We start from the raw sequence: 14,862 nt of genomic DNA, 5'->3' as shown, positions 1-14,862 counted from the left end.
TCTTCCTTTAGAGTTGAGACTTTTTCTCCTTGGTATCCAGGAGCGCCCCTTCCACAGGGCTTTTCCACAAAGTAGATGCTCATTTGAATTGGGGCAAAGTGTGTGGAGTGTGGGCGTCGGGATGGTGAAGGGAATTTCAGTGTGGTGGGGATAGGAGCTTATGATGATGTTAGTATTAGTACTTGGTTATGACTGAGACCTCAGTACTGTAGTCCTGAAGCCAGAGGGAAGGAACACGTTGTGTCGTTCAGTTACTTACCGAGCCCCATGCTTCAGAGATAAATCAGAAAAGGATCCCACCCTTATATACTTAAATAACTATATTAAGAGGTTAAGAGGTCAAGTTTATTTATTTTTTAAAAGATTTTATTTATTTATTTGACAAAGAGAGCACAAGTGGGGGAGAGGCAGGCAGAGGGAGAAGGAGAAACAGGCTCCCTGCAAAGCAGGGAGAGCCCAATGTGGGACTCAAGCCCAGGACCCCCAGATCATGACCTGAGCCGAAGGCAGTTGTTCAACCAACTGAGCCACTCAGGCGCCCAAGAGGTCAAGTTTAGAGGGAGTTTGGAGGAAGGAGAGCTTATTTCCAAGGGTAGATCATGGAAGAGTGCATGGAGAAGGTGACTTTTGAAAGTAACATTTGAATTGTCACATGTGAGGCTGATCAAAAATTTTACCAATCTGTATTCTCAGTAGTCCCCTCCATCCCTAGCTTCTCATTATGGCTTGATGACCTTCACTCTCTCTACAAACTCTCTTAATTTCTCTGATCTTAACAAATTTATCCCATGTCATTTAACCTTCTAGCTTTACCTTCCCTGTAGCAATTGGAGAAGTATCTTTCTTCCTCTTTTTTTTTTTTTTAATTTTATTTATTTATTTGAAAGAGAGAGCACAAGAACTGGTGTGGAGGGGTGGGGTGGTTGCAGAGGGAGAGGGAGAATCAGACTCCCTGCTGAGCAGGGAGCCAGACGTGGGGCTTGATCCCAAGATCCTGGGATCATGACCCGAGCTGAAGGCCAGTGTAACTGACTGAGCCACCCAGGTACCCAAGTCTCTATCTTCTATGCCTGGTTTGGATCCTATCCCTTCTGTCTTCTAGGGTTGTTATTCCAGTATTGTTTTCTTAACTATAACTAAGGTTTTTTCTGCTGATTCTTTTCTCTGTAGTAATAAACATCCTCATCCATTCAAAATCTACTCCCTTAATACTAGGCCCTACTCTGATTATTGTCCCTTCTATTTTTCTTTTAGGAAAAATTTGTCTTTACTCCCCGTTGTCCACTTCTTTATCTTGAACTCCTGTGGGTGTGATTTGTGTGCCCTCTTCCCCCACTGAAATTTCTCTTGCTCGAATCACTGATGACCTAATTGTTATGTCCGTTGGAAAATTTTCAGTACTATTTGAGAGAGAGAGAGAAAGAGAATGCACCCACACACTGAGGGGGGAGGGGCAGAGGGGGAGGAAGAGAGAGCATCTTAAGCAGGCTCCACGCCCGGGAGAAGGCCAGTGCAGGACTCAGTCTCCCGACCATGATTTCAGCTCATGGGCCTGACCTGAAATCAAGAGTCAGATGCTTCACTGACTGAGCCACACAGGTGCCCCAATATGTAGCTTTCTTAATCTCGGTGGCATATGACACTCTACTCTGTTCACTTCATGAAATTTTCTCCCTTTTAACTGGGTGGCTTTTATACCTTTTTTTTTTTTTTTTTTTAAGATTTTATTATTTGTCAGAGAGAGAATGAGCACAGCGCGAGGAGGGCAGCAGGCAGAGGGAGAAGCAGACTCCCCACTGAGCAGGGAGCCTGATGTGGGACTCGATCCTAGGACCTTGGGATCATGACCTGGGCGGAAGGCAGATGATTAACTGACTGAGACACCCAGGCTCCCCACCTTTTTATACTTTTTGAATGTTCACCTTTGTACATATATGGCCTGTCCAAGAAAGTCAAGCGAAAGTAGCACCTCCTCCAGGGAACACCCGCCCTGGCCCCAGGTCTGAATGAGATGTTCCTGTCTTGTGTTTCTGCCACTGCTCACCACCGTATCTTTTTTATATAGCTTTTCACAATATATTATAAACGCCTTATGTTTTTCTCTTCCCCACTATACTGTGAGCCTCAGAGGGGAAGGAGTATGTCCTCAGTGAGTATGACAGTTAACCTCTCCGTGACCTGTTCTCACTAAGTACTAGATCTGAAAATTCAGTTTCTGACCCATGACTTGTTCCGCAGGCTCCCCTTGTTCCCCGAGGGCTCCAGCAGCTGCAGCCGTAGGCGCGGAGGGCTGAGAAGTGCTTTTGCAAAGAAATAACTAGCTGTCTGCTGCCTCGTAGAGGACTCTCACCTGGTCCTTTTCTCCCACGCTGCTCACGGCCAGCCGTGACCGCAGCTGCTGAGATTTCGGATCACCTGAGGTCAGCTCAGCTGGAACATTTATTTTATTTTTCCACTTAAGGTTAAAAGGTCTTTCACGCTTTGTGATAGATGGTAAAGTAGAGATGGAGGGCTTGGTAGGTCAGCGTGGTAGTGTTTCCCTGGGGTCCGCATCTGAAGACTCTGGGAATGCGCAGTTAATCCTCTTAGCCTAGGGACGCTCTAAAAAACTTCATTGAAGTAATAATTTACATGCCATAAAGTTCTCCTGTTTTTTAATGTACGACTTAATGATATTTAGTAAGTCGACCAAATAGTGCAGTTGTTACCTTAGAGTAGTTTCCATCACCCCGGGAAGAAAGGGGCTCTTGAAAGAGGATAACCATTAACATTTAATTTCTGCCTGTGGACTTGGTACAATTTATCCCGTTCAGCAAAGAGTAAAGTTTCTCTTCTGTCTCTCACTCTTTCTTACAGCTGTTCAAACTGGCTTAATTCACACTAAAGTTTCTTTTAAAGGAGAAACTGTCAAGGTTTCTCATGTGCTTGCAGGGCTTGGAAAACAAGCCTTTATCATTTCTTGCTTGGATTACTGCTGGGGCTTCCCTCGATCTTCCTCACCCCGTAGGATACCTCCTCATCCATATGATCTGTACTGCTTGCAGTGACCTCTCAAGTTATATCCGATCATTTCATTCCTTTTTTTTTTTTAAAGGAGCCTCCTTGCCCAGTGTGGAGCCCAGTGCCCAGTGCAGGGCTTGAACTCAGAACCTTGAGCTCAAGACCTGACTGAGCTGCCCAGGCGCCCCTGATCATTTCATTCCCATTTCAGATCCCTCAGAGGGTCTGCACCTTCTCTCCCCTTGGCCTGACATGTTTGCCCCCCTGACCACCACCCCCCCACCCCACCCCACACATAGTCCTTCAAGACCTAAATGCCCTTCTCTCTGAGAAAGTAGCACTAATGCCCTTTCTTCTTTAGCTGGTCAGTTCTCAGTCGAATACTCTGCCTTTGTTTCTCTTAAGACGTGTTCCTACCATGCTGGGTTGAAATTACTAGGCTGTTTCCAGTGCCTCAATGGTGCTTAGACATGTTGGTGTCTGAGTAAAATCCTGATTGCCAGGAAGAGACTGCCCAGCTTGGGACGTTTTCAGCAGCGAGTAACCCTGGCATGTGGGGGCATCTGCTGTGCAAGCGGGGTGTGGTGACCAGAGGAGCGGCTCCTGGAGGAACCGAATCTCGATGGTTTGGAGTAGTCATTTCCGGCATTGGTATGTTCCCCTCTGTATTGCACCGAGCTGGGAAACCACTGAAGTCACGTGCTCAGCAGAACCCGTTCAACTTGTTTCCTCTTCACAGACCCCTAATTCACATTCCCACCCTGATTCTTTTCTCCCAGTGCGTGCTGGAGGTCTGGGCTTGTTTCAGGGCTTACCGCACCAGTTTTCTGAATACTGGTTTCTTTGTCTTGCTGCGGGCTGGAACGGGTAGGGCCCAGCCTGCAGTCCCTTTGACAGATGCTCTCTGCAGGACAAGGAAGGCAGGGTACTGGGTGTTCCTGGGATCTGGCTCTTGCACACACGTCCTCCTGTATGTGGAACACGGGTGCACAGCACCCATGACTTAGGGCCCATGGGTGTGGGTTTGCATATAGCATCTCAGTTAATGCTCACAACTACCATGTTTTTACGGACAGGAAACTGAAGCTCAGAGAGGCTAGTTAGGTAAATTGTCATTCTTACTTCCTTCCCTCATTACGCAGGGAAGAACTGGGTCTGTTCCTCCTCCATAACTAGTGCTCCCGTGTTCTTTAGAACGTTGCCTTCTTCTTTGGCTCTTTATTTCTCGTCTCTTCGGTCCCCTCAGCACTTGTTGCTTTCTTGCAGCCTGCAATTAAGTGCCTCTTCCTGAGTCATAAAGAGGGAGAGGTGCCTTCCTAGGACATGCCACCACCTCAGACCAACCCTTTCTCCATTCCTCCAATTTCTCTTCCCTTCTTAAACTTCCTGAAAAGGAAGTCTGCCTTGGCTGTTTCTAGTTCCCCCTAGAATTTGCTTTTCTGGTTGTAATCTCCCTTCCCCTGCTCACCACTCCACTAAGATGCCCCTCGTGGGGGTCACAGATGGCCTTCTTCCGTGTTTGGTACATCCTTTTCCCTAGGCCATCCGTCTCTCTGCAGCATCGAAGTTGGTGACCTCTCCCAGCTTCCGGCAAAATTCTCCTTCCCTGTGGTCATGCGATTCTCTCATGTTTCTCATTTTACCTTAGTAGCCCCTGTTTGTAATACATTTAAGTGTTGGTGTTGGTGTTCTCCGAGGCACAGTCTTGACCTTTTTTTTTTTTTTTAAAGTTATTTATTTATTTATTTAAGTCACCTCTACACCAAACATGGGGCTCGAACTCACGATCCCCAAGATCAAGAGTCACATGCTCCTCTGACTGAGCCAGCCAGGCATCCCCTGGCCGTATTATATGTTGCTTTACGGTCCGTTTCTCTGGTGAGCTCATCCACCCACCCCCTATGGTGCCACTCTTCACGCCTTGTCTCCAGCTGGGTCTGCCCCCTGAGTTTTCCACACTCGTGTTTCCACTGCCTGCAGGTTGTCACCACCTGACGTTTTGTTCGTGTTTCGAGCTGAACACGTTTCCGGCCTGAATTTATCATTCTGGCCTGTTTCTGCTGGCGGCCCCGCCTCGCTGCCTGGCATCCTCTTTCATTTAGTCATCCGCGCCACAAGTCACCACATCATCTTTTAAAATAAAACAACTTTTTGCCTTTTATAGAAGTTTCTGAAAGTTTACTAAACATGGTACATGTTGCCAGATTTTCTTCTGGAACAGTGTGAGAATGTGGGGTTTCCCCACGTATTGGACAATAATAAGTCACTATTGTTCCTTATCTTTGCCAGTCTGATAGCCAAATAATGGTGTTATTGTTACTTTAATTTGCATTTCTTTGATTAGTAGACTAAGAATTTTTCCTGTAATTATGGCCATTTACTTCTTCCGTGAGTTGCCTGTTTATGTTTCTAGATTTTTCTAGGGAAATACTTGTCATTTTATTTATTTCAAGCATTTAAAATGTATATAGAAGATTGTTAATTTCTTGTTATGTTGCAGAGTTTTCCCTCCAGTTTATCTTTTCTCTAAAAAATTTTTTTAATTGCCTTAAGTTTAATTCTTTAAAAAACTTATGTATTTACTTGTCAGAGGGATAGAGAGAGAGAGAGAGAGAGCGAGCATGATAGGGAGCACAGGCAGGGGGAGTGGCAGGCTGAAGGAGAAGCAGGCTTCCTGCTGAGCAAGGAGGCTGATGTGGGACTTGATCCCACCACCCTGGGATCATGACCTGAGCCAAAGGCAGACGCTTAACCAACTGAGCCTCCCAAATGTCCTGAAGTTTAACTGCTTTTTATGTAGCCACTTTATTCCCCCCTCACCTTTTTTTTTTTTTTTTTTTTTTTGTAGAGCCTAACACAGGGCATAAACCCAGGACCCTGAGCTCAAGACGTGAGCTAAGATCCAGAGTCAGTTCCTTAACTGACTCAGTTACCCAGGCGCCCCTCCCTCTTCCTTTATATCTGCTGCCATAAATTTGTTTGAAAAGGCTTTTCCCATTTCAGGATTGTACAACCATTCATCTGTAATTTTTTCCTCCTTTTATCTTACTCTTTAAATTCTCTAATCCATTGTTTAAATTTAAATTAAAATTTTTTTTTTTTTATTTTTATTAAAGATTTTATTTTATTTATTTGAGAGAGAGAGACAGTGAGAGAGAGAATGAGCGAGGAGAAGGTCAGAGAGCGAAGCAGACTCCCCATGGAGCTGGGAGCCCGATGTGGGACTCGATCCCGGGACTCCAGGATCACGCCCTGAGCCGGAGGCAGTCGTCCAACCAACTGCGCCACCCAAGCGTCCCTAAATTAAAATTTTTTTAAGTTAACTCTACCCCCAGCTTGGGGCTGGAACACATGACTGAGATGAAGAGTTGCATGCGCCACTGACTGAGCCAGCCAGGCCCCTTGAATCCATTTGATGTTCTGTGTCATTAGCAAGATGTGAAGTCAGGACTTAACTTGGCTTTTACCCCCCTTTTTCTTTTCCTGTTGTGTATAAAGCCATTGTCTCCCCCTCTTAGCCCTTACTCCCAGCTGTTTAACCAGCTGTCAGGAGGGGTCAATTTTCCCTTGTAGTTGCTCACCAGTTTTCTTTCCCTTCCCACCATTGCCCTAGTCAAGGACCTTACTGGATTCCTTTGACCAACCCACTCTTCTGTTCGAAAACTTCGGTGGTTCCCACGGCCTGAGAATTAAAATGCTGGTGCTCCAGATACATCTCTACTGCAGTAGCTCATCATTCCCCAAATACACCATTTATTGCCATGCCTTACTTATTTATTTTTTAAAAGTAATTTCTTTTTTTTTTTTTTTAAGATTTTATTTATTTGTTTATTTTGACAGAGAGAAATCACAAGTAGGCATAGAGGCAGGCAGAGAGAGAGAGAGGAGGAAGCAGGCTCCCTGCTGAGCAGAGAGCCCGATGCGGGACTCGATCCCAGGACCCCGAGATCATGACCTGAGCCGAAGGCAGCGGCTTAACCCACTGAGCCACCCAGGTGTCTCTTAAAAGTAATTTCTACATCCGATAGGGGGCTTGAACTTAAAATCCTGGGATCAAGAGTCATATGCTCTGCCAACTGAGCCAGATGGGCGCTCCTGTTTTTGTGCCTTTTTGCCCTTTATTTTTGCTTTATCTCAGATGTCTCCTTTTCCCATTTTTCTTCTCTCCAAATACGATTTATCTTATAAAGCCTAGTTGAAAATAAAAAAAAAAAATAAAAATAAAGCCTAGTTGAAATATCATTCCACTGTAGCTAGTTGTTTAATCACCTCTGTTCCCGGGGGTGATCTCCTTGAAGGTGGGTGCAGGCATTTAGCACATCTCAAGCTGCTGATAGCTGTTGCATGGTGTAGTCTATTAGAAATGTGTCCTGCAGGGGACAAGGGTGCCTGGGTGGCTCAGTCAGTTAAGTGTCTGCCTTTGGCTCGGGTCATGGTCCCAGGGTCCTGGGATCGAGCCTCACATTGGGCTCCCTGCTCAGCAGAGGACCTGCTTCTCCCTCTCCCTCTGCCTGCTGTTCTGCTTACTTGTGCTCTTTCTTTCTCTGTCAAATAAATAAATAAAATCTTAAAAAAAAAAGAAATGTGTCCTGGGGCACCTGGGTGGCTCAATTGCTTAAGCGGCCCACTCCTGATCTCAGCTCAGGTCATGATCTCAAGGCCCTAGGTTTGAGCTCTGGCTGCACTGGGCTCCGAGCTCTGCGGGGAGTCTGCTTGATTCTCTCTCTCCCTCTGCCCCTGCCACTCTTTCTCTGTATATATAATAAATCTTAGGGGTGCCGGGGTGGTACCCCTAAGCATTTGCCTTTGGCTCAGGTCATGATTCCAGGGTCCTGGGATTGAGCCCCAGGTCGGGCTCTCTGCTTAGTGGAGAGCCTGCTTGTCCCTCTCCCTCTGCCTGCCACTCCCCCTGCCTGTGCTTTCTCTGCCAAATAAGCAAATAAAATCTTAATAAATAAATAAATATATAAATAAATCTTTAAAAAAAAAAAAAAAGAAAGAAGAAGGAAATGTGCCCTGAATGGATGTGTAGCCATCAGAGTGGACAGATGTTTTTTTGAAAGGTGATTTAAGGGGTGCCTGAGTGGCTTAGTCAGTTAAGCTTCTGCCTTCTCAGGTCATGATCCCAGGGTCCTGGGATTGAGTCCTGCGTCAGGCTCCCTGCTCACCGGGGAGTCTGCTTTTCCCTTTCCTCCCCACTTATGCTCTCTCGCTATCTCTGTCTCTATCTCTCACATAAATAAGTAAAATCTTTAAAGAAAAAAAAGTTGATTTAAAATATGTATAAAACAGAGCTCCATAGAAATAGGCTATATGTGAGAGGTAGATAAGATTATTATTTATGAGAATTGTGATCTATTAAAAACAAACCTTTATATAAACTCTCATTTTTCACACTAATTGTGTCATTGTCACCAGTGCTTAGTGTTTAATGGGCTTTTCTCCGGGTGCTTGATACAGGAAAGTCCTGTGCTCTTTCGGTACTGTGGGGCGGGGTGCTTCAGGAAGCCCAGCTTCAGAACCTGAGGTTTTGTTAGTGAATGTTCTGAGGTGGTAGCTATTACAGTTATTGAAGGAGACAGTAGATTGTAACAGGAGTTTGGGTTTTATTTATTTATTTATTTGACAGAGATCACAAGTAGGCAGAGAGGCAGGCAGAGAGGGAGGGGGAAGCAGGTTCCCTGCTGGGACTCGATCCCAGGACCCTGAGACCATGACCTGAGCCGAAGGCAGAGGCTTAACCCACTGAGCCACCTCAGCTCCCCTTGTCATTCCTTTTTAACAAACAAAGAAACTGGCTACGTGACTGTCTTGATAAGAGACAGGTTATAAATCCGGGTCTCTCTCTCTGTTTTTTTATTTTAACTCTATTTTTTTGAAGATATATTTATATATTTTAGAGAGAGAAAGTGTGCAAGTTGGGGAAGGGACAGAGAGAAGGAGACAAGCAGATTCCTTGCTGAGCAGGGAGCCTGATGTGGGGATTAATTCCAGGATGCTGAAATCATGACTGAATCAAAACCAGGGGTTGGATGCCCAACCAGCTGAGCCACCCAGCTGCCCCTAAACCCAGGTCTCTTAAAGTCCAGTGCAGGCCACGTTATATACACGTGTGTGTGTGTGTGTGTGTGTGTGTGTGTGTGTACTATATATATTTCTTTTAATTTAAATTGTGTATCATGCATCATTGGTCTCGGATATAGAGTTCAGTTATTCGTCAGTTGCATATAACTCCCAGTGTGCTTCATGGCCACATTATATTTTGAATTCCATGTGTTGTCTTGCTCCACAGGGCGGCTTAGGGTGCCAAAGGGGCACAGGTGCTGGTTTAGTAAAAACTTCTGGCTGGTAGAATCCAGAAATGAACGTTTGGTTATACGTCAGCAGCAGCAGTCAGGCTCATGAGAGGATTTGAAAGCATTCAGGCATGAAAGTGGGAATGAGTGGGAGGAGGAGGAGATCTTTTTTTTTTTTTTTAATTCATTTGACAGAGATCACAAGTAGGCAGAGAGGCAGGCAGAGAGAGAGAGAGAAGGAAGCAGGCTCCCCGTTGGGCAGAGAGCCCAACTCGGGGCTCGATCCCAGGACCCTGAGATCATGACCTGAGCAGAAGGCAGAGGCTTAACCCCCTGAGCCACCCATGCGCCCAAAGGAGGAGATCTTTAGTGAGATTTCCACCTGAGGGATTCTGTGATGAACATAAGAACTGGCAAAAGTTGTGTTGCCATTGATTTATAGAGAATGCATAGGCTGGGGGACGAGCAAGGGGAGAGGGAGAAGCAGGCTCTGCACTGAGATGGGAGCCCCAGGCCGCAGGGCTCTACCCCAGGATCCTGGGATCATGACCTGGGTCTAAAGCAGACGCTTAGCCAACTGAGCCACCCAGGCGTTTCTAGGTTTATTTACTTTCTAATTTTTAGCTTTATTGTGGTATAATTAACATAAAATTGTAGGATATTTAACGTGTACAGAAATAACGTGTACATTGTGATTTGTCATACGTGTACATTATGAAAGGTTTAGGTTTTATTTTCTTTTTGTGAGAATGTTCAAATTCTACTCTCTTGGCAAATTTCAGTTACACAAGAATTGTGGTCCACAACAGTCCCCGTGTTTTACATTAGAGCCTCAGACCTCATCCTCTTATGTGTGAGAGTTTGTACCCTTTTGGCAACCTCTCCCTATTTCCTTTACCCCTTACCCCATGGCAACTACTTTTAGACTGTGTTTCTATGAGTTTTCTTTTGTTTTTTTTTTAGATTTTATATATGAGCAATACCGTGAAGTATAACGCCCACAGGTTCATCTGTGTTGTCACAAATGGAAGGATTTCTTTCTTTCTCATGGCTGAATAGTAGACCGGTGTGTGTGCACGCGCGCGTGTGTGTCACATCTTCTGTATCCATACATCTGTTGATGGGCACGTCTCTTGTTTCCTTATCTTGACTATTGTGAATGATGCTGCAGTGAACACGGGAGTGCAGATAATCTCTTTGACAGTTGCTTTCATTCCTTCAACTATTTACTCAGAATCGGGATCGCTGGATCGCGGGCAGTCCTGTTTTTAATTTTTTAAGGAAACGCCACATTCTCCTTAATGGCTGTACCAGTTTACACTCCCACCAGTAGTGCACACAGGTTCTCTTTTCTCACATTGTTCCCAACACTTGTTGTCTCTTGCCCTTCTGATGACGACTGTTCTAAGTGTCAGGTGATGTCTCGTTGAGGTTTTCATTTGCATTTCATTTCATTTGCTGACAGTTAGCACCTTTTGTACATCTTCTTTGGGAAAATGTCTGTTCACTTTCTCTGCCCATTTGTAAATTGGATTGTATGGTTTTTTGCTCTTGAGTTGCATGAATTCTTTAATTTTTTTGGATATTAACCTTTTATCAGATACATGATTTGCAGATGCTTTCTTCCTTTTCGTAGGTTGCCTTTTCCTTTTATTGGTGGTTTCCTTTGCCTGTGCAGAAGCGTTTTGTTTGGTGTAGTTCCACTTCTGTTTATTTTTGCTCTTGATGCCTTTGCTTTTGCTGTCAAATTCAAAAATATTATTGCCAAGACTGACGCTAAGGAGCTTACCTGTGATATTTTCTTCTAGGAATGTATGGTTTCAGGTCTTAATGTTAAGTCTGTAATCCATTTTGAGTTGATTTTTGTGTATGGTGTAAGGTAGGGATCTATGCAGATTTATTATTAAGATTTATTATTAAGCAAGGGGTACCTGGCTGGCTAATTTGGTAGAGCATGTGACTTGATCTCAGGATTGTAAGTTTGAGCCCCACAATTTGGTGTAGAGATTACTTAGAAATAAAATCTTTAAAAAAATAAAATGTATTCAAAAAGCTAAATTAAATGCTTATGTTTTATAAGAAAGCTTTGTGTGTGAGTTGAAAATCAGTGTGGACTTACACTAAAATACCTAAAACCCCATTTAGTGGACAGAATCTGGAGAGATACTAGACTTTTTCCTGTATAGGATACCTGCAACTTGGCCCTGTTCATTCTGCTCTGTGGGGCTCAGCCCTGGTAGGTTTTTGGAGTGATGGGATCAGAGTAACAGTAGTCTAGTGAAGAGGATTCTTAACTAGGAGTCAGGGACCTGATTGATTCTGCCTTTGCCAGTAGCTAGTAGTTGACTTGGACGGATAGACCTTATACTTATAAAATGAGGGGGTTGTGTAAGTCGATACAGCCTTTGGACAAGCTTTTGAACAATAAAAAAAGTTTCTTTAATGTTTATATTTCTTTAATTTTGGAGTTAGACTTCTAAGGTCCTTTCCTTAGGAGTTAATTCTAAATACAGCAGAACATTGTGCACAAAGATGTTCCTTGCAGTATTATTTAATACCTGAAACTGTTTGGAAGTGACGTAAGTGTCCAACATAGGTGACCAGTTAAGCACTTTGGAGAATTTTTGTGTAACTCAGTCTTCAGAAATTATATAATAACATGGAAAATATTCATAAAATATTGAGAGGTGTCTACTAATTTTCTTTAATGAATACATATTATTATATTGAAAAAACAAAACAAAACCCAAAGGGATTTGCCCTAGGAGTGCTTTAAGTTCTTGGCTATCATCTTGTGATTCTGTGGTTTCACTAAACCACAGAGGGGGAAATCTCAGATGGGCTGTAGAGGACAGAAAGGGGGGGGTTGTTGAATCTTCTCAGGGCTATAGTAGAATCTATACTTCAGCTAATATTAAAAATTAGAGTAACATAGCATCCTACTGAGTGCTCTTCATTTTTCAAAGCAATATGGTCCCGATTTAACTTACTTTTTAAACTTAATTCTTATAAATGAAACCCGTTGATACTCTCTTGTGAGACAGAGGTTCCCACCCTGTGTGTGGGAATATGGAGGGCAGCTTTGGGTTTGGGGCACAGAGAGACACTTCTGTATTTTGCCTGTTTATTCTAGCTCTCCCTTACCCCTTTTCATCAGATCACAGTAGCCTCTTCTTCTTCTGGCCTGACATTTCTGTGATGTGCAAGGTATTCTCTTCCACTCTACAAAACTAGCTGTTAATCAGGCCTGCTTTACAGCAGTTTGCCTCAGGAAGGTGTGGATAAAAGCTTGTGGAAGATGACGCCGTGGTTCCTCCTTTGACTTTGACTTTGATGTAGTCATCTCAGAGAAGAACCGAAACGCCTTTGGTAGCTAGCCTCATTCAAGGCAAAAGTATTGCGCTGTGCTCTTTATCCACAGTCTATGTGTTTACCTTGTTTTGAGGAGAAAATAAGTAATTTTTTCTTCAATACATGGTGAAGGGCTGTTCTTGGCTTAGACTGCAGTTGTTCTAGGCTTGTTTCTGTTAATGAGAACACAAGTTCCACTGTCCCCTGAGAGCTGTGATTGGCAGGAGCCATTTGCTGTATCCTTTTTAGCAAGAAAATATTGGAAGGCTGGTAACAGGAGATGAATCCTGGACTAGGCTCTTTTCCATACCAGTGAGCTCTATTCTTTTCCACTTTGCCCTTCTGGTCGTTGGGCTCTTGCAGAGGTTTGGATTTTGTAGCTCTTACCCATTGGTATCTGTCTTAACTACCGTGGCAGCCCTTCTGGAAAACTCATTTGTGTGCTCCTACCACCCCCCCCCACCCCCACCACCTCCAACTGCCGTGATTTAAGTTCCAGTACCTGAAAGAAAAGCCAGAGGTAAAAACTTCTTATCACTGGGTATAGGGAATGATGAGAAAATTCTCTGGCCCATGCATACACCCCAGCCAGTATTTATTTAAGTACATACTATGACTATTTTTAGAACTTGAGAAACACAGAGAAATTGTTCGTTTTCCTTACTGTTTTGTAAAAATTCTGAGCAGTAACCTCAGTTTGGAAAGTCAGAATTAATACAAGAAAGTCTATTCTGAATTATAAAAGTAACAATTTATAGAACTATCATAAATCTAAGGTCTGTTGTTTATCATTCAAGCAATTTATTAATAAAAGAATTACATAAACATGCGTACGGGGAGCCTGGGTAGCTCAGTTGGTGAAACATCTGCCTTGGGCTCAGGTCATGCTCTCAGAGTCCTGGTGGTCCCAGCATCAAGTCCCTGCTCAGCAGGGAGTCTGCTTCTCCCTCTCCCTCAACTCTCTCCTCGCCCTCCCCCTTGGTCTCTTTCTCTCTCAAATAAATAGTCTTTAAAAAAGCAGAACCATCAGGGTGCCTGGATGGCTCAGTTGTTAAGCATCTGCCTTGGGCTCAGGTCATTACCCTGGGGTCTTGGGATCAAGCTCCACACGAGGCTCCCTGCTTGCTGGGAAGCCTGCTTCTCTCCCTCTGCTGCTCCCCCTGCTTTGTTCCTATTCTCGCTCTGTCTCTCTCTGTCCAAAAAAAAAAAAAAAAAAAAAAAAGAAAAAGAAAAAGAAAAAAAAATCGTAAAAAAAAAAAGCCAAAGCATCACCTTTAAATGATTTTTATTTTCCTACACGTATGTTGGTAGAAAATACATGCAGATGTGCCTTGTTTTATCTTGAGCCTCCCTGAAATCTCTTGAGAAATGTTTTAGGGGGAAATGCAGTCTCCTCCCCCACCTCTGACAAACCCACATTCATTTTTACTGCTTCCATTGGCATTTCCTTCCCTGTTTCAGCTGAGATCATTGACTATTCATGTAACCCCCAAACAGCCTTAAAAGCTGGACCTAGAAATTCTTTGTGGATTCTGAAACTGGAAGAGAACATACATTTGAATTTTTGAACAACTGAAGTGCTGCCGTCAGCTACACATGGCTTTTCTTAGGAGTTCTGCAGGAGTGACCTCGGGTTAGGGCCTGAGGTTTCTGGGCAGTCAGGGGCTGGGGAGCCAGTTGGCTCTACTGCCACAGAAGAAATCAGGGTAGAGAAGAAGGTGGCTTTGTTGCTCGGGAGTTTTCCTAAGATCTGACTGGGTCAGGACAAGGATGTGTGTGCAATTGGATCTTAAAAGAGTGTTGCTTATGTGGAACTTAAACTCCTCCAGGGAGAATGGAAATGAGTCTCAAAAGTCTCTTAAGGAGGGGATCAGACCTTTCCTCTGTTGTCACGTCCTCTCCCTTTCGTGCAGGTGGATGGAAGCGTGCCTCGGGGAAGACCTGCCTCCCACCACAGAACTGGAGGAGGGGCTTAGGAATGGGGTCTACCTTGCCAAACTAGGAAACTTCTTCTCTCCCAAAGTGGTGTCCTTGAAGAAGATTTACGATCGAGAGCAGACCAGATACAAGGTGAGTCCTTCCTTGCTTGGGGCTTAAATTTCCTTAAACTTGAAAGAAGATTTGTGGACTTTATCCTGTCCCAGAGTTATTGAGAAATATGTGTGAGTGTGTGTGTTCCTTTAAAATAAAACACCTCTAGGGGCGCCTGGGTGGC

At 44.1% G+C, this 14,862-nt stretch overlaps 1 protein-coding gene across 1 annotated transcript in view; it reads left to right on the top strand.

The window, feature by feature from the left end:
* The window catches only part of IQGAP1 (IQ motif containing GTPase activating protein 1), a 104,887-nt gene that overhangs the window by 20,493 nt on the left and 69,532 nt on the right, over positions 1–14,862 (top strand). Inside the window, exon 3 of the mRNA XM_044229871.1 lies at positions 14,561–14,717. Within this exon, the coding sequence (XP_044085806.1) occupies positions 14,561–14,717 (157 nt within the window). The remainder of the gene's footprint in view (positions 1–14,560; positions 14,718–14,862) is intronic.

This window comes from Neovison vison, chromosome 13, assembly GCF_020171115.1.
Source record: "Neovison vison isolate M4711 chromosome 13, ASM_NN_V1, whole genome shotgun sequence".
NCBI lineage: Eukaryota > Metazoa > Chordata > Mammalia > Carnivora > Mustelidae > Neogale > Neogale vison.
The sequence above is the reverse complement of the archived record's forward strand: the minus strand, read 5'-3'. Positions and strand labels throughout refer to the sequence as shown.